The 22,660-nt window shown below is 46.0% G+C and overlaps 2 protein-coding genes across 3 annotated transcripts; both read right to left on the bottom strand.

Moving 5' to 3' along the window:
• On the bottom strand, window positions 1-5,614 carry LOC311320101 (interleukin-13 receptor subunit alpha-1-like). The gene is made up of 10 exons (XM_084451762.1): window positions 5,380-5,614; window positions 4,792-4,925; window positions 4,025-4,184; window positions 3,198-3,297; window positions 2,791-2,981; window positions 2,460-2,590; window positions 1,955-2,123; window positions 1,712-1,787; window positions 1,523-1,595; window positions 1-957 (listed from the first exon to the last, which is right to left on the bottom strand). The coding sequence occupies exons 1-10, from the start codon at window positions 5,447-5,449 to the stop codon at window positions 862-864; spliced, it is 1,200 nt and encodes a 399-aa protein (XP_084307888.1). The 5' UTR covers window positions 5,450-5,614; the 3' UTR covers window positions 1-861.
• Window positions 5,615-13,799: 8,185 nt separating this feature from the next.
• Window positions 13,800-21,962, bottom strand: LOC311320512 (interleukin-13 receptor subunit alpha-2-like). Of its 2 annotated transcripts, none has more exons than XM_084452275.1 (10): window positions 21,801-21,962; window positions 21,170-21,303; window positions 20,240-20,387; window positions 19,268-19,367; window positions 17,902-18,089; window positions 17,666-17,799; window positions 16,771-16,903; window positions 15,925-16,033; window positions 15,705-15,780; window positions 13,800-15,423 (listed from the first exon to the last, which is right to left on the bottom strand). In XM_084452275.1, the coding sequence occupies exons 1-10, from the start codon at window positions 21,874-21,876 to the stop codon at window positions 15,322-15,324; spliced, it is 1,200 nt and encodes a 399-aa protein (XP_084308401.1). In that variant the 5' UTR covers window positions 21,877-21,962; the 3' UTR covers window positions 13,800-15,321. The 2 variants fall into 2 exon arrangements, with proteins under 2 accessions (XP_084308401.1, XP_084308402.1); XM_084452276.1 differs by having other exon boundaries at window positions 21,170-21,300.
• Between the last annotated feature and the right edge of the window lie 698 nt (window positions 21,963-22,660).

Raw genomic sequence — 22,660 nt, 5'->3', positions numbered from 1 at the left:
GGTATGTCAACCCCCCCCACCGCCCCCAGTTACTGTGTGTGTGTGCTCAGTTACCTGGAACACACCACGTCATGAATACCTGGTTAAACAATGGGCAAAAATTTTGTGGTACAGACTCAGGCTGTCGTGCTGTTGCCCAATGTTTAACCCCCTCTTAACCCTTCTTAACTCCTCTTAATCCCTCTCCCTCTACGTACTTCTCTTTGGCCCCAATTTGAATCCTTAAAAAATACATCCTTCCTTCCTCCCTTTCTTATAATTCACTTATCTGATCTGAAATCTGTCCAGACCTGAGAGGATCTCAAAATGAAACTGGAAGAGGAAGAATGATGGGCACATTTTGCAGTATCGAAACTAATCCATAGAATGGTGCATTCCGAAACATCAGACTTCCTCCTCAGTATCTCACACAGCAGAGGTATGGCAGGTCACAGAGAGACAGACGGACAAACTAGCCCACATTAGGCAGAATGAGCCAAGGTAGTCCAATGTTGGACCAAATCCAAACATAACACACCTTTTCAATTGAAGTCACTGACTCCTTCAGGCAGTCTGCCCCTCCCTTCCTCGCCACACTTCTCTGTCTGAGCTGACGAGGCTAACAGCTTCCCTGGCATCTCTGCACACACACACACACACACACGCTTTGTTTGTCCTCTGCGATGCTGGCTCTGCCAGCCTCTCTGTCCAATGTGTGCAGCCTTTCAGAGGACGACCCCGCATGGGGAAACGTCCCATCCAGGTCTGGTCAGAGAGCCTCAACATGAGGCAGAAATCTCCAGTTCTTCCGGCTTGTATGGCGGCCACTGGCCACCGGTGCGAACGAAGCTTGGGTCGACCATACGGCCGTCTGTCAGAGGGTCAGAGGTCAGGCCGGTCGGGGGCCAGCTCCTGGACCAGGCTGATGAAACAGTCCTCCTCCTCTGGGCACGGGACGTACAGCTTCACCTCTGGGCTCTGGAAACACAGGTCAGAGGGCAAAGCCCGGTCAGCCCTGAGGCTGAAACCAGGTTCACATACAGTACAGCAGCCTTTTACAGAAGATCTGACAAGTAGAATCTTGAAAACTCCACAGTTAAAAGAGGTTTGGACATTCCAAATAGGCAAGTTTCAAATTATGAAAATCCACATTGAAACTGCTTAAAACTGTCTGAGCTGTTTTATATGTACCTGATGTTATGAGCTCAGGTTTCATGGGGAGGCATGAAAATATTTGAAAACAGCGTAGGGATGACAGCAGAGTACAGGCAGTTAGGAGTGGAGAGGGTTCAAAGAGTACTTTTATGACAGCTATGTTTTCCTCTATACTGAAACTGCTCTCTATTCCATGTAAACTGTCCTGTAACTGTATGTTTGTGAGCTGAACTGCTATTTTAGATGTAACACGGGTTCAGATGAAACTTGGGTTCAGATGTAACATGGGTTCAGATGTAACATGGGTTCAGATGTAACATGGGTTCTGGTGTAACACAGGTTCAGGTGTAACATGGGTTCAGATGTAACACGGGTTCATGATGTTTACCTTCTCGTTGTTGTTGTTGACCTGGAAGATTTTGGTGGGATCGGGAACTTTGGGAAAGATCTTGTCCTTGTGTCTGATGTGAAAACACAGTCAAGATGAACAAATCTTAAACAAATCTTTAACTATGTTATTTCTATGCATTTTAAAAGGAAAAATCAATTTCAGACTGGTCTGTGAACGAGTATTTACCTTCTGACACAGACCAATGCAAAGATGGACACCATGAGTGGAATGATAACAGCAGCGACATACATCGGAAATTCACCTGCATTTGAGAAGAATAATCAATACCAGAATCTAAGAAAAAACTCTGTTTTTATACATCAGTAATAATAAAGTAAATATTTGATCTATACTTGGGTTTTACACTGTACGTTATAAATACAAGAGAGTCAGACTTGGTGTGAACAGTTTATAAGATGGTTTGCTTACTTTCTTTGAAGTTAGGGGAGGAACCATTAACTATTTTCTCTAAGCCCCAGGGGGTGCTTCTGCCTTCTAATTCACATTTAGATAGACCCTCCGCCTTCATCTTCAGATGGTACCGACAGTGCTTGGTGTAGGGTACCGTGGTGGTGGTGTCGTCATTGATGATGCGTTTCTGGGATAACATGAAGAAAAGATAGTTAGATAGAAGATAGATAGATAGATAGTTACACTCTGACACATTATGCTAGAAGGCAGTAGGAAAAACCACAGCAACAAGTAAAATCCACCTAGGTCCAAAACGATACCAGGAAGTGAATTATAATCCTGATTCAATAGTTAAAAACAGTTAAATGAGATTCACTTCAGAAAAAGCACTTTTCAAGTTTCTTATTAGAGAATGAATGTGGAATTAATAAATTAGTTTGAATTGACTAAATGGACATTTGACAAGACAATTTAGTTTAGTGTTTTGACAATGGTAATTCATTGCTCAGTGTTGGCGTCTTACAGCAGACTCTTTACAGCTGGTGTAGTTGACGATGTAACGCCAACAGTCAGGGAACAAGGTAGGTTTGTCCCAACTCAGGTGGAGGTCGTCCCCATCCACATTTACAGTCCAGTTGAGGGGTGGGGGCCTCACTATACAAACAGTAGTAGACAGAGAGAGAGGAGTGGGAGAGAGAGGGGGGTGGGAGGTGGAGAAGGAGAGAGATTTACTATGTATAAACACACCACAGTCATATTGATAGGTATTTTGCATGAACCACAATGTTGTAGTACTCATAAAAACAGATTCTATCTTCCAAAAATGTTGGAATGAGAATGAATTGTCCTCCTACCATTGTTCTTAGGAACCAATATGAAGGTGTTCCTAACCGATGTGCCGTTGAGTGTATTGTTGAGCAGGATATAGATATGGAGGCCTTGATACATGTTGTCCTTCAGGTGAAATCCTGTCCTCAAGCCGTCTCTGACCAGGTAGTCTTCAGTCTTGAGTGCGCTGGGCATCCTGTTTGTGTTGGACGGGAACCTGTGACAGAAATGGTCCTAGAACTAAGTTCCACAACTGGAATGTTGGAACAGATCCCACATTTCAAGGCTCTCTAAAAAACGTAATCTTAACAAAAAACTCATAACAGCTTGTGTACAACTCTTCTATCTCTGTTTTGTCAAGAGACAGCAGGTAGTTCCCCCACTGCTGGTCCGGGAACTAACCCCGGTCAGGAAGGGGTGAAGGAGTTCTCACCAGTAGTGGAGCTGGAGGTCTGGGGTGTGCTTGGTTGGGACCCAGGAACAGTTCATGTCCTCGGGGGAGTAGATGAAACATTGCAGGTCCTTTACCAGCTCTGGAACAGAAACGAGAGAATACATCACCATAACACAATAATACAACACTATAACACAATAATAACACTATAACACAATAATAACACTATAACACAATAATAACACTATAACACAATAATACAACACTATAACACAATAATACAACACTATAACACAATAATAACACTATAACACAATAATACACCTACCATGACTTCAGTCTAGTGCTTCAAACGAGGCCTACCAGTAATGTCCACCACTAAAGGGGGCATGTTATTTTGGTCCACTACAAATATGACCGTGAAACTGCTTCAAGTTGCGACACAGAATACCACTGCAATTCTAACCACTAAGTTCTGCTTTTGGTGTTCGCAAGCTGAAAAAAGGGTCCCAAAAGTGTTGAGAACATCATGACAGAGGAACACAGTTCACAAGATCCACGTCTATTAACATCACTGGACCAGATACCTCATGGTTCCAAAATGGCAATAACAATACAATCACATTTTGTTCTAAAACTACTTGAAATCATCTGGCTGCTGTATGTGAACCCAGATTAAGTAAATCATTGAGATTGTGATTATGCTTGAACCAACCACATACTGTATTTTCAACTTGGAGGTTAGAAAAGACAGATTTGGCTTGTTAAAGCTCTGTGTAGCACCTTTAAGACAATGGTGAATGTGTTTACACGCATTTTAAGAAGTCATTTAGAGGAGCAAGACAGAGGTGAGAATGTGGACCCACCTACAGGGGCAGGGAAGGTACGGACCACAGGTTCACTCCGCTGCTCATCGCATTGAGTTTGAACAGAGAAACTCTCTTCTTTCACCAAGCCCTCAGCTTTGAGTCCAACATGGAGAGCATATATATATTCAAAGTTTGTACTCCGTCTCTCCGCTTTCTCCTGCAAACACAACAGATAGGACTTAGTTAGGAGAGTGAAATACCATCAGCAGCACTGAACATTAGGAGTGAAGGAGCACACACAATAATTCTAAATTTATATATATATATATATATATATATATTAGAAAATAAAAAAAAGAAACAGACATTTATTCATCCACAAGTTCCCCATATGAAAATATATACAAGAATCTAATAGAATTTGTACTGTACTGTATGTGCTGTCTTGTGTCTTACATCATACATGAGATTCTTCTCATGAAAGTAGTCACATTCTTTGTAAAGGGTTTATAATACCTGCATTACACTGTAACATACAGTAATGACCAATGTCAAAAGTGGCATAACCCACTATGTTCAATATGACATGAGCCTGTGAACCCTTTATAAAGCATGCCATACAGTAGGCTAGATAAAGTGATTATGGAGCCTTTATGGAGGCTTAATGAAGCCTTTATAAACTGCACTTCATCTTAAGCTGGAACTCTAAGCTATAATGTAACAGACATAATACAACACACCACAGATTCCAATACTTGTTGCATATGGTTTGATATGGGCGGTGCTAACATGCATGAAGTGTCACAATAGTAGAATTCACCCACCTGACCATTCTTCCTAAGAAAGAATATACATGACTCATTATTATAATACTCTGGCTCTTTCCACGATAGTCTGGCCTTTACTCGGAATTCGTCAGTCCAAGTTAAGGACACATTTCTTGGTGGTAGCGGCTGGTCTGAGAAGACGAAAAAAACAGGGGGAAAAAACTGTAGCCTATCACGAATGATAAACTAATGTTTTTGTGTTCTGTGATTGTTTCATTGAGATGTAGTCATATATAATTTTTATTCTCAGGATTATCGTTGATATTTTTTTTCACGAGTAGATACGCACTATAGCCTGAGAAATAAATGAAAGGACATAAAATAGCCTACGCTATTGATAGTAGACTACACCTGTAGGAAACCCTTTCTACAACTATGTGATAATAGCATATGCTATATTTGAAGAATGTAACATAACAGAAGACATCCGAAAAATATTGTTAATATGCATGTGCGGACATTGGCGATCCTTTTACAGGAAATCAGCTGTCATTGTCCCATTGGCCTACAACAATCACACAACAAATCACACCAACCCCAGGCCACTATACCGTGTAAAGTTTTTGAGAATGTTCCGAGGCTTACCTGATAACGTCTGCGACGCCACGAATGAAACAAAGAAGACCAGGATGAAGAATTTCAATATGTAGAGCATTATTCTAGGCTGTCGTAATATGAGGATATAGTGCTGTGCGCGCCTGTCCCGACTCCTCCCGACTTAGGCTATTTTTCCCGAAGTCCTGAAAAAGTTAAATGTGACGACCGATTGCGGTGGAGTAATTGTGGCGTCCAGACAGAACAAGCTGACTATGACTATGGAAAGGTTGTTCGACGTTAACACCCAGATAGTAACAGTTTACTGACACACTGTGGCCGCATGACTAGGTTACTAGCCCAGGCTACACTGAAGGCGGGGCATCCGCTCTCTTAAAGGAAAATGCTCGTTTTTGACAACCTGGACCTTATTTACGACATATTATAAGAAGTTTGACTCACCGAGATCACTTTTGTGTTGTTCGGAGGCCTGTAGAAGAAATTTAAAATCCAGCGCGAGCCAGTATATCCATGTAATGGCGTCCGACGGGGCAACGGGAATGCAGTTTCTCAAAATCCATTTTCGGCCGCTAAACGGTTGTTTTCATCAATCAGATTGCATGAATCGACAGTTGAGATTCCTCTACGCGAGCCATTGTTGTTTTGGTTTTCAAATACGTGGTCTTTAGCCTCTGTAATATGATCTTTACACGCCTCTCCCCCACTTGCTCCAGCACGCATGCGCACAGGCCAGCGCGCAGACTGGCTATTCTCCCTCACATTCTCTGCGCTACGATCGTTGTTGGTGCCGAGAATATTGTCGTCGTCATTCGTCAGCAACAATCCGATCGTAGCGCAGAGAATGTGAGGGAGAATAGCCAGTCTGCGCGCTGGCCTGTGCGCATGCGTGCTGGAGCAAGTGGGGGAGAGGCGTGTAAAGATCATATTACAGAGGCTAAAGACCACGTATTTGAAAACCAAAACAACAATGGCTCGCGTAGAGGAATCTCAACTGTCGATTCATGCAATCTGATTGATGAAAACAACCGTTTAGCGGCCGAAAATGGATTTTGAGAAACTGCATTCCCGTTGCCCCGTCGGACGCCATTACATGGATATACTGGCTCGCGCTGGATTTTAAATTTCTTCTACAGGCCTCCGAACAACACAAAAGTGATCTCGGTGAGTCAAACTTCTTATAATATGTCGTAAATAAGGTCCAGGTTGTCAAAAACGAGCATTTTCCTTTAACTCAACAATTAGAGCTTGAGTCATGTGGACGTTTTTTTTACTTCCATAGAGTCATTCCACGAAGATGGTTAAATTAAATGACATATTTTATCTGTTTTGCACCCGGGTCACCCCCCACGAAAACCTTCCTATCTTTGCACCTGGCCTAGCCATTTTCAGGGGCCTCATTTATCAAAGAGCGTGTAAATTCAGGTGTAAAAGATGGCGTACGACGAAAACTAGAAAAGGGCGGACTGCCGCGTATTTATACGCTTTTCGGATCTATCAAACATGGCGTACACGCTGCTGCGCCGTTCTATATTGTGGAGCTCCGCCCCACAGGCTTCGCTCCTAGTGGCTTGCACTTTACAATTTTTACTATACACGCACCTCGACCAATGGGAGTAAACCGGTGCCTTGCCAGAAAACCCGCGAACCCAGGGTATAACTAACCTGTCATACCGTCAGTTCGGCTCCTTATAATCTTCAGCTCGCGAAGAGAACAATGAGAGAGAAGAATCCTCCGATTAAGCAGATGCCTTCGGCGGCTCCGGCAGCATCAGCGCCCCCGCCTCTACCTTCTTCTTCTTTCCGCTGCCACTGCCCCAACCCACGGCGGGCAGAAGACCGGCACTCCCTGTGCTTCATCTGCCTGTGGCAGTAGCATGCCACCGAGGGACTGGATCCCTCTCCTGCATGTGGGGACTGCCGTCTGCTTCCTGCGGTGGCTAGGATGGAGCGCACGGGGTTCTTCTTCATGCAACAGCCCGAAGATACGCTGGACCAGCTCGACTCCTTCCAACCCACACCTGCCGTGGATACTGCACTCCCGGCGTGCCAGCTGTCACCGCCGGCAGACAGCGTTTCCGTCCCCCTTCAACCCGACGTCATCAGTGACGAGGAAGGGTAGGAAGTTTGCTCGGTGCCGGATTCCGAGCTGTCCTGCCCCGAAGATTCTGCCGCGGCTTCCGACGCTGGGGCGTCCACCGCCGCCTCTGCTGCTCTGGAAGATGACTGTGAGTTTCGCCGCGACCTACCGCTTCTCATCGGCATGGCGGCATCCCTCCTCGGTGTCCAGAGTCCGGAGGATGAGGCGGAAGAGGGGCTTCCGCTCTGGAGCCTGGTACGCTATGGCCAACCCGGTCGGCGTAAACGCCAGCTCCTACCCACCATGCCTGGCCTGGAGGTCTGGGTCAGGGCGGAATGGGAGAGCCCTATCAACATCAGGGCACCCCTCAGGGCTCACGCTGCAGCTACTCGAGTCCACGGCTGGAGTGCCTGCTCCCAGGCCGTCTCCCTGCCGCTGGAAGCGGAGCTTGCTGCGGTCCTCGTCCCTGGTTCTTCTGCCTGGGGGTCCTCCAAGAGACCTTCCATGCCTGCGGCCAGGGATAAGACCACCATGGCCTTAGCAGAGAAGAGCTTCGAACTAGCTGCCCAGGCAGTGGCAGCCTGTTCCTCCATCGCTCTTCTGGCCTGCTACATATCCAACCTGATGCTAGACGACAACAACCCTCCAACTTAGTCTCAAATCCGAAGTCGCGGATGCGGCGGGAGCCATCAGCAGGCTGGTCACCACCAGCGCTTCCTGCCTCGGGGGTGTTATGGCTTCCAGCGTGGTGCAACAGCGCTATCTATGGTTGTCACTCACCGGTCTCAAAGAGGATAGCAAGGCTGCTCTCATCAACAGCCCCATTTCTATGGAGGGTCTGTTCGGCTTGGCCGTTTCCAACCTCCTGGAACAGTGCAAGGCTCATGACCAGGAGGTGGCGGTCCTCTCGCGCCATCTTCACACCCAGAGGGGCTCCCGGGCACCACCATCTCGCCATCCCGACGGCCATCCCGCCTCCTCAGGCGCCGCCAGACGCAGGGCTCGAGGTAAGACGGCTGTCTCTCGTCCCGAACGGCACGGTGAGGCTCCAGCTTTGCAGCCACCGCCCTCCCAGCCTCCCTCGATGCAGCCCCGTGTCGCCCCGGCTTGGTGTTCACAGGCACACAAGAGACAGCCTACGACTACTCCCATCAGACCTCCGGTGCCCAAGTTGCCACGAAGCTACTGACGGGTTGTGGGGATGTCAGACAGTGTTTCGAGTCCCAGTGATGCTCTGTGTTCGGGCCCTCCGAGCGAGTTGGCATCGGAGAGTGCCCATGTAACTAGAACCGAGTTCAATAAACACGCAGCTGCACTTTATTCAAGTTGTCACGGCTCGGTTTATAGGTTTTCACAGTCTGCATCCCCTGCTAGTCATTCTACTGTTTTCACTCGGGTTGAGCCCTGCGCGAGTGCTCGGAACCGTAGAGAGAGACGGTACTTTATACGCCAGCGTTTCTGGGCCCCATGCGAGCAGCCCAGTCACGGCCCACGCCTCGGTTCCGAGCCCCGTGAGAGTGCTCGGAACAGGTGAGACAGCTGATGGTAACTCAGTCAATTCTCTGAGAATGTTGCCTCAGTTTCTTCTGGGGGGCGTTACGAAAACTGTGCATGTTTCATGGTCTCGCAGTTCCTGGTATGACCACAATCCGGCGACATACACCACGCCATCGGTGGGCCCCATGAGAGAGCCTGCACTCACTAGCTTGGGGTTCATATTTGCACTGCCCAAGTGGAGCTACCCAGTGTGAGTTTCAACACTTCCTTTTCGGTAGCGGGCCCTGCGAGAGTGCCCTTCTCCGTTCAGGGGAACAAGTCAGCGGCTAGCTTTGTGAATGTGTCTAGCTCCGCTTGTGCTAAGGGTCACACAGAGCCTACGGGCTCATGTGTTTCTGTCAATGAGACCTCACGGTGTGACATGCCTATTCATGACAGTTCAGCACGTCACCGCTCGGCCAGCATGTCTGCATCTGGGTGCACGTCAAATAACACACCCACTAATGACAGTGTTGCCTGTCATCGACGGCACTCGCTGGTCAATGCAGCGTCCTGCGGGAGCTTTGTCCCCTCTATTTGCTTATCTGCTAAATAAAAGGGGCGCTCGCAGTCTGTCTCAAACGGTATCTCTCGCAGTGTTGGCTGTTCGACTAGTAAGGCGAAAAACCCCAGCACGATTCAGCCAGACTTTTTGAGAGACGTGTCAGTACCGGTTTCGCAGTGGTTTCTGCCCAGTGTAGAGGGTTTGATTTCCTCGCAACCGGCTACCGATCTGGGGGTAGGCTAGCCAGGTTTTCACCTGGGGGGTCATGCTCGTTAGCTTTTAACCCCTCGGTGCCCAGCTCACATTCGCTGCACGCGCCGGCCCCCTCTCCAATCAACCTGTGGGTTTCGTGGGAGAGAGGGAGGGAGAGGGAGGGAGAGCTCTTCCGCCGTGATGTCTGATGCGGCGCGTTTTCAGCAGGCTGATAACCAGGCGGGGGCTTCTGGGACTCCTGTGGTTTCTCCGGAGCCCTTTCGGGGACGACCCCCCATGGCCCGTGATTCTGATTCCTTTCAGTTTTACGGGGGCGGTCAGGGTCGAGGAGGAATATACCCAATTCCTCTCCCACATACCAAGGTTTTCAGCCCAGCCTCTCTCAGACCACTTCCCCACCTGGATGGCGTTATGCTCCCCATCCAGTTGACTCAGTCGAGTTCTGAGGGAGGGATACTCCATCCAGTTCCGCTGTCCCCCGCCTCCTTTCCGGGGTGTGGTGGAGACTGCAGTCTTGTCCCCTGCCCAGGCCATGGCTCTCACGGGAGAGATCACAGAGCTATTTGGCAAAGGGGCAATTACAGTGGTCCCTCCGGAGCAGAGGAATACAGGTTATTATTCCCGCTACTTCCTCGTGCCCAAAAAGACGGGCGGTGTGCGGCCAGTTTTGGACCTGAGCCTCTTCAACAAGTCAGTCTCCGAACTGAAATTCCGCATGCTGACGTGCGTCAATTACTGGAGATGTTTCTTCCTGGCAACTTCTGCACCAGCATAGACCTCAAAGATGCTTACTTTCACGTTCCTATCGTGCCTCGGCACAGACGGTTCCTGAGGTTCGCTTTTCAGGGCGTGGCTTACGAGCATACCAGACTCCCGTTCGGTTATGCTCTAGCACCGCGGACATTCACGAAATGTCTGGACACAGCTCTTGCGCCACTGCGCAGACAGGGCATCAGAGTACTAGCCTACCTCGACGACCTGCTGGTGTTAGCACCGTCCGCACGGTTGGCGGTGGTACATACCGCATGTCTAGGGAGCCATCTCACTCGCCTTGGATTTGCCATCAATTGGGAAAATAGCTCTCCATGGCCCGCACGCCAGGTGACCTATTTAGGTCTCAACCTGGACACGATAGCCATGTCAGCGTCTCTTTCCGTGCCAAGGAGGGAAGCCCTGGAGATTTCTCTCCGGAGGGCTCGCCCATTAGTGGCGGTCTCAGCACATTCGCTGTGCGCTGTCCATACAGCCAGGATGTCTCGTCATCACTGGTGACGCGAGTAAGGCTGTTCTGCGACCGAACCCTTCGTTTGTTCCGAAAGTGTTTCAAAGTGCATTCAGCGCGCTCCCGGTTCAGTTATCGGCTTTCTTCCCTCTGCCGCAGGCAAACCAGGAAGAGGCCCGTTTTCATCGGTTGTGCCCAGTACGTGCTTTGGCAGAGTATGTCCGGCGCACGGCCGGGGTCAGGACCACATCCCAGTTACTAGTCTGTTATGGACCTGGGAAAGTGGGCTTGCCGCTCTCTAAGCAGTGTCTCTCCCACTGGTTGTGCGAAGGCATTACCCACGCCTATGAGGCGGTGGGTCGCCCTCTGCCTGAGACTGTGAGGGCACACTCCACAAGAGGGGTGGCCGCTTCGGCAGCCCTCTTTGGAGGAGTAGCAGTTGCGGATATTTGTGCGGCAGCCTCTTGGGCTTCGCCTTTCGCCTTTTATCCGGTACTATCTTTTGGATATGCCCCCCTCCTCTTTCGCCGCCTCTGTTTTCGGCAGGACTCCCCGTATGCACCTTACCGCCGCCTGTTAAGGGGCGAGTGGGCGGGACTTCGGGTACAAACACTGGCGTGTGTCTTTGTACTTGGGGCGTGGCCCTCGGCCAGGCTGACCTATGTTGCAGGAATAGGTCCAGCAAGAGTACATTGTGCGGTTCGCTCCACTCCGCCTATGCCACTAGGAGCGAAGCCAGTGGGGCAGGGCTCCATGATATAGAACGATGGTTACGACTTGTAACCCCAGTTCTATGAGTGGAGCGAAGCCCCACAGGCAAGATGACTTTTCTGAACCCCCTTTGGCTCGCTGAAGATTTCTTTAGGAGCCGAACTGACGGTATGACAGGTTATTTATACCCTGGGTTCGCGGGTTTTCTGGCAAGGCACCGGTTTACTCCCATTGGTCGAGGTGCATGCATAGTAAAAATTGTTCAGTCACGTAGCTAGCTACGATTGGTCCAGCTTCGCTCCACTCATAGAACTGGGGTTACAAGTCGTAACCATCAATTTCTCTCCTGCGGTGTCCTAGAAGAATGCGGACGTGAATGTGCTTCATGTTCCGCCCTCTACACGCCCAAATTCAACCATATATGGTGAAAACCGTGACAATGCACAACGTGGTTCACCGGAAGGAACCGACATATTAAGATAGCGTGGAGCAAAGGCAAGACAATTACATTTATGGAAAAACGCGGAAAGAAGAGATGCAAAGAGACCGGCACCACCACAGAAGAAGACTACCTCGGATAAACATATCTAATGCCTGTAGGGCTACATTTTGCTAGGCTATTATTGGATATTTTTTTACCCAAATTCCTGTTCCATGTCTAACAATGTTTTCAACAGCAGTTTGGGTTGTCTTGAGCTATTCTGGGGTACTTCAGGGTAGTTTATGTTGGTTTGTGTAGAAGTTATTGTTTAGGGTAGTTTGGGGGCATCTTGGGCTAGTTTTGGCCAGACTGGGGTACTGTGGGTAGTTCTGGGGTACTGTGAGTTGTTGGGTATTCGGGGGTTGCAGTAGTTGGGTATTCTGGGGAACTGTGGGTAGTTTGGTATTATGGGGTGCTGAGGGTAGTTGGGTATTCTGGGGTACCCTACTGTGGGTAGTTGGGTATTCTGAGGTACTGTGGGTAGTTGGGTATTCTGGGGTACTGTGGATAGTTGCGTATTCTGAGGTACTGTGGGTAGTTGCGTATTCTGGGGTAGCCTACTGTGAGTAGTTGCATATTCTGAGGTATTGTGGGTAGTTGGGTATTATGGGGTGCTGAGGGTATTCTGGGGTAGCCTACTGTGGGTAGTTGGGTATTCTGGGGTACTGTAGTTGGGTATTCTGGGGTACTGTAGTTGGGTATTATGGGGTACTGTAGTTGGGTATTCTGGGGTACTGTGGGTAGTTGGGTATTCTGGGGTACTGTAGTTGGGTATTCTGGGGTACTGAGGGTAGTTGGGTATTCTGGGGTACTGTGGGTAGTTGGGTATTCTGGGGTACTGAGGGTAGTTGGGTATTCTGGGGTACTGTGGGTAGTTGGGTATTCTGGTTTACTGTGGGTAGTTACAGTAGGTAATTGGAGCTGTTCAGGATACTTCTGGTTGGTTTGGTATAGTCTGGGTTTTTAGGTGTGCTTACAACGACCTCTCGCATCATCTTGTATACAGAGTTGTATAGCCTAGTGTCTTCCTATCCAGATTATTAATGTGGTTGTTCAGTTACAAGGCTCAGACATAGCAAGTCTCTTCAGACCTTAGGAATGTGAACGAGGGCATTTGGGAGGGAAAAAAACTCAGAACACACTTCTCCAGCTGTAATTCCACCAACCATGGCAACATGTCACCTACAGGTGCATCTCAGAAAATTAGAATATTGTGGAAAGTTCATTATTTCCCTAATTGAATTCAAGAAGTGAAACTTTCATATATTATAGATTCATTACACATGTAGTGAAATATTTCAAGGCTGATTGCCTCCATGTCACGCTCCACGTTGATACAGTAATTTGTGCAAAAGGAGCCCCCACCAAGTATTGAGTGTATAAATGAACATATTGATCATACTATACAATCATACAGATTAAAACAAAAAAGGCTTGAAATATTTCACTTTGTGTAATAGATCTAGAATACATGAAAGTTTCACTGTTTTAATTAAATTAGGTAAAATAATAGTTTTTCACAATATTGAAATTTTTTGGGATGCACCTTTATGTGACAAAGCTGGCCAGGCCTTGTGCCTTTCAGGCTTTAAAAACATTGCTGAGAGCAGATTTACTTAAACATGCTTTGTTTATTTCTGCAAAAATAGTAAGTGAAAACAAGGAAACAAATTGGCTTAATGTACAGTAGAGCTAAACAGCTCAACTTAGTGCAAAACTGCAAACCATCAGAAACAATTTACACAATCTGACAAACCTGAGTCAACAAACAAAACCAATCAAAAAAACAAAACAATGAATTGAACAATTACAGTAACTGAATGTGTTGGAACTGATATAAGCACTATTACACAATACATACAAATAACACCTGCGCCAAATAAGGCACAGATACTAAAACTAGAGTCCAGAGTCTAATAATATAATCAATCTCTAGGCCTGCTTCACAACTGTAAACAGATTTACAGGAAGACTTTTTAGAAAAGCTGTTGTCAAGTCTTGCTTGTCAAGGTTGTATGTTCCATGTTTTATTGATGTTTTCATGTTTATGTTCTTGTTTTTTAATTATTTTTTTTAATCATGACTGTGTACTATTTTATCATGCTCTGTAAAGAAGTTTGTGCCTGTGTTTTGAAGGGTGTGATACAAACAGTTCATTACTATTAGAACAGGTATAACCTGTTCAGGCCACAGAGAAACATTCCTTTCCCCTTTCTGATGTGAATTTAAAAAGGATGAGGATGCATGTGAGACAGTCAGAGACTAAATAATAACCTGCATGAATACAGTACATTTATAATGCCTGAAAAAGTTTTCAATTAAAAAATATCTGGCCACACAAAACCAATACAAACATAGAATACCTCTACAAACATGAACACACAACATTGTCTTAAAACGACATTTGTACAATATTCACAATTGTGCTGTCAAGCTACAGTATTAACAATACAAATGCATTCTCCAAACATCTGTACAATGTTTACAAAAGTGAGTTTTTTCAAAACACGTATAACATTCACAATAGTATAAGCCTTTTTAAACATTTGAACAACATTCCCAGCTGTATGAGCTTTTTATGGATGTAAGTTTTCATATGAGTTCTACGTTAGAATGGATGAGGTAGGCCGCTGTGTCTCTCAGCTTTCCTCCCTGGTAGCATCGCAGGTCTGACTGGGTGAGGGCATCCTGTGATTCCAGCCGGGCATTTCATGGGCACTACTGTCTGCCTCATAGTCTACCAGGACTGGGAAAGGGGGGCTTCAGTCAGTTCAGTTCAGCCCCCCTCACCGACACACACACACACATACACACTCATGCTCTGCTCGGCACAGTAACAATGCTGGGAGCCAACACTGTGCTGGAAGCCCCTGAGTGTCGCCACGTCTGCCCACGGCTCCGGGAAAAACGCAGGAAACTCTCCGTCCCATAATTTTTAAGGCGGATCCATCAATTGGAGAGCTCAGACTCTTAACACTCTTGGGCAGCGTAGTTCTGCTCCACCTTAAGTGTCTCTGTGGAAGCACACTGATTACGCTAGGCCGGTCGCGCTGTTGTCAGACTACTGGACCAAAAACAGGCAGACCCTCCCATGCCAGACCATGGCTGTACTGAGCACTCAGCTTGTGTGTGTCAGAGAGAGAGAGAGAGAGAGAGAGAGAAAGAAAGAGAGAGAAAGGAAGGGAGGGAGGGAGAAAGAGAGAGAGAGACAGAGAGTCTAGTCTAGTCTAGTCTGGCTGGGTAGAAAGAGAGCTGACCTCCAGGCTGGACTCCACCTCCAGGCTGGACTCCACCACCTCCTGCACTGGGATATACAAGTTCCCTTGGCTCTGGAACACAGAAGACAACAGGTGGTCGGTTAGTGGTGCGTGTGTATTTAGTATATGTGTGTGTGTGCATGTGTATTTACTGCATATGCCTGTGAGAGAGCGAGAGCAAGAGAGAGAGAGAGAGAGAGAGGGAGAGGGAGAGGGAGAGAGAGAGAGAGAGAGAGAGAGAGAGAGAGAAAGAAAGAGCGGTGCTTAGTGAGATGATTGTTTGCATTAGAAGCAATTATCAACTACGTTCAGAAATAGTATGGCAAAAAGTTGAAGACTTGCTTTTACTGTACCTTTGAATTGTTTTTCATTATGTCTTTGAAAATTAGGCTAGGTTCAGGAATATCAGGAAAAATCATGCTTTTATGCCTGAAAAAAAGCAATGCAAACACATTAACTAATTCAATTACCAAAAACACTCAAAAATATCTAGATCAAGTCTCTGGAAATTCAGAAATGTGTCTGGAAATTAAGAAATCAAGAAAAATAAGAATGTGACTGGGTTTCACTGACCTCCTTAAGCAAACCAGAGCTACGATGACAACCAGGAAGACGAGGACAGGAACAATAGCAGATGCCACGATCACTGACCAATCATCTGCAGCTCCACTTTCATCTGCACCTGAGGATCCCACAGGGACAAAACCATCTGTACCCTCCAGACAACTCTATCACATGATACCCAATACGCAAATCTGGCAGTTTATGAAAGGAAGATTTCAATAGTTTGTTATCAAACATCACTACTTAACATATTATGGTTAAGTTATTATTATGCCTTCAACTTGATTCAGTTAAATGTTTGATTGTAGTCATGAGGTTTGTACAGAGTAAAACAGACAGTACCATAGGTTTGTACAGAGTAAAACAGACAGCACCAGGTTTGTACTAGGGCTGCACGATTAATCGTGAATTAATCGAAATCGCAATTATGACCTCCGCGATTAACTAATCGCAAAAGGCCGCAATTAATGTGATTAATTATTTTGCTTTGAATTGAGTGTGCTAGGACTACACGGACGAATAACAGGCGCTTATGCTGTCTGACCAATCACATGCGTTCCCGCTGAGTGGTTACGAAAAAGATGATGTCACTCAAGCCCAGCAGGTCATATGCAAACTGTGCAGAGCTAAAGCTAAATTACTTTGAAATATTAATCGCAATTATTAATCGCAATTACCATTTTGAAGCAAATAATCGCAATTATTATCTTTTGTCATAATCGTGCAGCCCTAGTTTGTACAGAGTAAAACAGACAGTACCATAGGTTTGTACAGAGTAAAACAGACAGTACCATAGGTTTGTACAGAGTAAAACAGACAGTACCATAGGTTTGTACAGAGTAAAACAGACAGTACCATAGGTTTGTACAGGGCCGAGGTCACTCTCTCCGTGGCCACAGCTGGGGCTGTAGACTGCTTTCACCTGGAACCTGTACTGGCAGCTGGGCTCGTACAACACCTCATCCCTCTCTTCGGATTCCCTGGGATGCTGAATGAAAATTCAAACAGGCAATTTCTACTATTGCAAAATGACACCATACCCACACTGCCATGGCATGACTCCTTTTGTCCCGAGGTGGGCAAACCTGCCTCACCCAAGGTTCTGTTATATTGTTTTAGTGTTTGCCCAAAAGGGCCTGCCTTTGTTCCTGCTCAGACATTGAAACTTCAGGTGTTTCTAGTGATGCCCGCATCACATGTTTCCTATGTCTGCCCTGAAACGCCCCGTTCATGACATCGAATGGCGTTTGGCCTATCAGTAATGACATCCAGTTTGAGTTTGAATAAAATGTTGTGTTCGCCACTGTCATGGTGTGATCTTGGCCTACTCCTGCGTGTGTGAGCCAAATGTCCCTGTTTTGCAAATCATATCTTGGAATAAAGTAAACAGTTTTGTAAGTTTGAATTAGAACCTCTGCATATTGACTACTAGATTTTTCTATTGAGATTAAACAAATGTAGATCCTCTATTACACTCTGACAATCATTCTGTAACCAGAAACAAAAAAGAAACAGGAAAGACTAGGTATAGCAAATGTAGCAAGTGCTGTGTGTATATTTTCATGGGCTGTGTCCATATTTTAAGTTATGATGAATGCATAGACGATGACAGTGTTATGATACTAGGACACCATAAAAACAATAACACATTACAAAATCTAGATCTCTACTGCTTCCTGCTGTTTACAAGGGGCTTGTCATGGGTCCTGCGCTCGAAACAACAGAGTTCACACGGCCAACCACGTCTTACCATAATCTCCCCGCACTTGGTGTAGTTCCAGACGTATCTCCAGCAGTCTGATTTAGCGATGTCTGGCGGGGCCCAGCTAAGGACCAGTGTCCTCCCCTCCTTGGTGATGGTCATCTCCGGGGGTGGGGGCTTGACTGCGGGGGAATCAGATTAACACAGTGATATGGTTGAGAACTGTGTCTTGTGTTGAGTCCAAATGAATATCCGGGCCTTGTCGAGGAAACATTAGTAATTACCGTTATCCATGGGTTTCTTAAAGAAGATGTTCCGAACTGGCGAGCCGTTGAGTGTACCGTTGACCAGGAAATAGATGTCGACGTTTTCCTTCTCAAGACCCGTCCCTTCGCCCAGGTGAAAGCCAGTCCTCATACCGTCCCAGAACAGATACTCAGTACACGGCGAAGTGTGGGCCTTACCTTCGTACCTGAGAGAGACAGGAGAGCAGTCAGTAAGGATCACAGCCAATGACAGCGCGGGTTGTGTTCTACTTGTAAATGGCAAATGACGGTAAACGGACTGCACTGACATCAGTGCTGAATATTTTGTCAGCTGAAAAGTTAGCATCGCCAACCAAGAGCTTCAATTCACAAAACCCATCTTCAGTAATGTGTTTTAACTTTTAGAACAAAAGTACTCTAGTCTGAGAGTCTCTGTTAAACACATACCTTATTTTCGGCATTTTGGGAAAATCCCATTCATTTTTACCATAGAGATTTTGTACTCAGAACCTAATGGCGGCGATGCTACTGTAGATTTTCAATTTCCTACAAAATTACAACATCAACTCACCACTCATTTATCCAAAGTGCTTTACAATGGCCTCTCATTCACCCATTCAAACACCAATGGCGGCAGCTGCCATGCAAGGTGCTCGCTTACTCATTGGGAGCTCTTTGGGGTTCAGTGCCCAAGGACACTTCGACATGTGGACAGGAGGAGCCGGAATTCGAACCACCGACCATGCGACCATCGGATGACCCGCTTTACCTGCTCTGTGCTGTATAATAGTGCCTGAGCGTTCCGAGTGTTGTGGAGGTGTGCATGTATGTATGTATATGTGTGTATTACTAGACATATGTATTTATACAGACTGGATGTGTGTATGTACATATTTTTTTACTCTATTCGATACACATGCTGTACATATAGATGTATAATAGTCCCTGTTCTTCTTTTTATGCTTATTGTTACTAGGCATACTCTGTATCTGCATTTCCAACCTTGCAGTAATTTTTTTCCACTGCTGAAACACCACATTTCCCCCCTAGGGGAATCAATTGATCCCCCTAGGAGGAGATTTGGCAGTTCAGCAGTGGAAAAAATCACAAGTTTGGAATGCCCTCGATGATAGATATATAGACAGACAGACACTTGTGGTTCAGTGATAGATAGACAGATAGATAGACAGACAGACAGACAGACAGACAGACAGACAGACAGACAGACAGACAGACAGACAGACAGACAGACAGACAGACAGACAGATAGATAGATAGATAGATAGATCTATCTTTCTATCTCCTGAGGCACAGTCACCCCCACCTCCTTGTCACTGAACACCAAGCGTTTGAAAAGAAGAGGAGGATCTAGTGTAGTTCGCACCAATAGTAGAACTGGAGATCTGGAACGTGATTGGTTGGGAGCCAGGAACAGTTCATGTGCTTTGATGAGTAGAGGAAACACTGGAAGTCCTTCACCAGTTCTAGAACAGGGAGGAGAAATCAATCAACAGGAATATGTGCATGAACAACACAGAGTGGATGCTATTGTCCTCACTTTTGTTCTAACTGTAATTTAGGGATGTTTGATTTGACTCACAATCACGCACGTCTGAGACTAGTGCGCATTGGTGTTCCTTGCATTATAAGGGCAATCAAGGGCACCCGAGTACTTGCAGATGTATTTCCCATTTCAAACCAATTCTCTGGTAGTGTCAGCCTGCCTAACGTTCCAGATCTTTCTAGATGACAGTCAATATCATAGAATAGGAGCATCATTCTGACTATCAGAGTCACACCATCGCAGGTGACTGTCTTTCCATAGCAAAGGACAGACAGAGCAGAACACATTGAATAGATAGAGACAAAATTTGTCTTTCACCATTTATTTATACCCTGATGCATTTCGTCTGAACATGTCCCGCAGAGCATATCTCTGTAGGCATTGGGTGCGGCCTGAAATTGCAACTCGTCAATGCGTTCTGCTGGTTGAGTTTGCTGTTGGTTAAGGATTTAACACTGTTTCTTCTGAATATTAAATTGAGAACGTCCTGTACACACTTTTGGAATCCCCTTCATGAGGTTATTATCAGTCCCTCATCCTCAAGCCAGCCTGTTGTAAAGATAACATTAAAACAACTTAAAATCAAGATATGAAATCACTTGTTCTAGCCTGATAGATAGATAGATAGATAGATAGATAGATAGATAGATAGAGACAGACAGACAGACAGACAGACAGACAGACAGACAGACAGACATATACTTTATTGATCCCCCTATGCGGAAATTTGCCGTTGCTATGTGGTTGTGATGTAATGTTGTAACTAGACCTACTCTATAGGACAGAGCCTACCTGTGTGCTGAGGGACAGTGATGGTGTCAACAGGCTGGGCTCCGGGGTGGCACCCTAAGGGCCTGAGGCTGTACTCCACCCTCTCCTCCGTGGACCGGCACCACTCTTTATTCTCTGGCTTCTCTAGGAGATAATCCTCCTTCGGCTCCTGCGGAGAAAGTAATACGCTGTGTTTTAATGTTGTTTTAATGTCTGGCAGGTTCCGAGACAGTTTATAATCATGAACCACCATGCTACTGAAGTGCTGACACATGCACACACATAAGGAGTATACCCACTTTGTTAGTCAACACTACACCCCTGCTTACCCCGCACACTTGGCCATTGCAGATTGCGTTTTTTGGTGTTTGTCTGTCTTAAGTTACCATTGCATTGTTGTGACAAGTGACATGTGATAACTATTATTATTATTTTTTTTATTATATATTTTATTTTTCTTGATAAATACTTGTATATTATTTTACTACACCACTTCCTAGTCTACTTAAGACCTTTAAAATTACAATTTGAATACTGTTTTATTTTAATCACTTACTATGGTCTTGTTTTACTTAGGTCTGCTAAAGTTGAGTTTGCTCTGTGACTAAAAATGTCATTACTGGTAGTCTAATGATGGATTGTTAGCAAGTAAAACTTTAGACTTGTTACTCGTAAAAATGATGAGCTTCCAGTAGCATGTAGGTCAAGAGTTCGGATTAATAATAGATTGACTTATTAGATATATAATACTTAATTATTATTTTAAAACAATAAATACTCAATATTTAAGTCCAAGTGGCGATGATAGGCTAATATGGCACTAATATGACACTGCCTACTGTAGGTTAAGCCCTTTGTGGCTGGAATTAACTCATAGAATAGCCTATTAACATTTACATATAAACTTCAACTGTTTTTTGAAAAATACCAAAGCAAATGCATTCTTCTCACCTCGCCAGTTTGTACAGTGACGTGGTAATTGTCCGCGCAACGGGCCGAGTACCCCACGGGTGACTGCCACCACAGCCTCCCACAGAACTCGTTCCTCCAGCGCATCGACAGGCGCGCTACAGGGAAAGGATCTGCTGGGAAGTCAAAAGGCCGTTTAAAATGTCCCTTGAAGAACCTACTGTAAACAATATCTGATGGCTGACAACGAGATCAATGTGAAAACAATTCCTGATAGCTGTTGTAGCATATACTGTATAGGCTTGAAAATGTAACCACTGCCCGTGTTTGGGTTCACCTCTTATTTTATTGACAGTGATCCATTCTCAATCCAGCATTTGCTACACTTGGTCAATGTTTTTTTGTAGTAGGCTATGTGTTGTCGACAGTAACTTCAATCAGTCACTAGTCCGAGTTTGTGATTCCCAGTGAGGTTACTAGGAATAGCGCCATGTAAACGCGTGTAGCCTATTAATGTGGCGGCTGTGACGCCGATGTCAGGAAACATTCAGGGAATTCCTGGTCCGGATTTGGTCATACATTTTATGGGCTATATCGAAACCAAGTGAGGGCTAGACTTTAGAGGTTATTATTACCATTTGTATACACCATTATCTAAATATATCAGTTTTACCTGACTGAGTTCCTGATGCAGCCATGAATATAAACCATTGTAGAATCCCGACCGTTTCCAGCTGTTGGAGAAGCATGTCGCCCCGTGCGTCCGGGATTCCGAGCGCGCGGCTCTATGTCCGTCAAAATTCCTGAAGTTTTCAGACCCCCCAAAAAATCTGAATTGACGAATGTTTGCAATAGCTTGACATATATGCCTTACGGCTGTAAATGAAAGTAGCCTACACGGGGCAGGATTGGCCAAAGTACGACGCAGTGTTTCCTTTGGCAAGCTTCGTGTTGATGGTGCGCCAGGAGCTTCAGGTAAGTTGGGCGGAGTTAGCCGTGGCGCGCTAGGAGACGCATTGACAAGACCTTGGAGATGTTGACCTATTAATAGTAGCCTACTGTATTACCTAGCCCTTTTCAGTTACGTTGTCGCATGCTCGCTCATGCCAGACAACAGTCCTTTGCCGCTCCATTCAAATCGGAGCGGCAAAGGCGCTCATATTTACAAGTGTCAGATAAACATGAAACTTCACTTACCTAAGCAAAAGGGTCTATTTAAACAAATGCTGGGGTTTGAAGCATCGGCGCTACCATTAAATAACTTATTTAGACGCGTTCTGTCCGAGTGAATTTATTTTTCCGAGGTAAGGCCGTTTCAGACGAGGAGCGATATCCGCGCATTGTAATTCATTTTCAATGAGAAAGGCGAGCGGACAATCTGGGGCGGAGCGGCAAGCGGGTGCGACCCCGTGAAATTGTCGCGCGCGTGCTCGTTTCGTGCACACGCCCGTCGGCGACAAGAGCTGAATTGTAGTCAGCTTTCCCCGCTGCGCGCAGGACGCACGCGTCCCCCGCTGATCCGAGCGAGAACGC

This window comes from Borostomias antarcticus (assembly GCF_949987555.1).
Source record: "Borostomias antarcticus genome assembly, chromosome: 17".
Lineage (NCBI taxonomy): Eukaryota > Metazoa > Chordata > Actinopteri > Stomiiformes > Stomiidae > Borostomias > Borostomias antarcticus.
Note: the sequence above shows the minus strand (reverse complement) of the source record. Positions and strands in the feature narration are given on the sequence as shown.

Excerpts from the sequence above, each read along its gene's own strand:
- LOC311320101 (XM_084451762.1), bottom strand. The coding sequence starts at position 5,449 with ATGCTCTACATATTGAAATTCTTCATCCTGGTCTTCTTTGTTTCATTC. Across the intron at positions 2,982-3,197 it reads GACCTCCAGCTCCACTACTG|GTTCCCGTCCAACACAAACA; the intron begins GTGAGAACTCCT and ends TTTCTGTCACAG. Across the intron at positions 958-1,522 it reads TCAACAACAACAACGAGAAG|AGCCCAGAGGTGAAGCTGTA; the intron begins GTAAACATCATG and ends CTGTGTTTCCAG.
- LOC311320512 (XM_084452275.1), bottom strand. The coding sequence starts at position 21,876 with ATGCTTCTCCAACAGCTGGAAACGGTCGGGATTCTACAATGGTTTATA. Across the intron at positions 19,368-20,239 it reads CACTGTCCCTCAGCACACAG|AACTGGTGAAGGACTTCCAG; the intron begins GTAGGCTCTGTC and ends TCCCTGTTCTAG. Across the intron at positions 18,090-19,267 it reads GATCTCCAGTTCTACTATTG|GTACGAAGGTAAGGCCCACA; the intron begins GTGCGAACTACA and ends TGTCTCTCTCAG.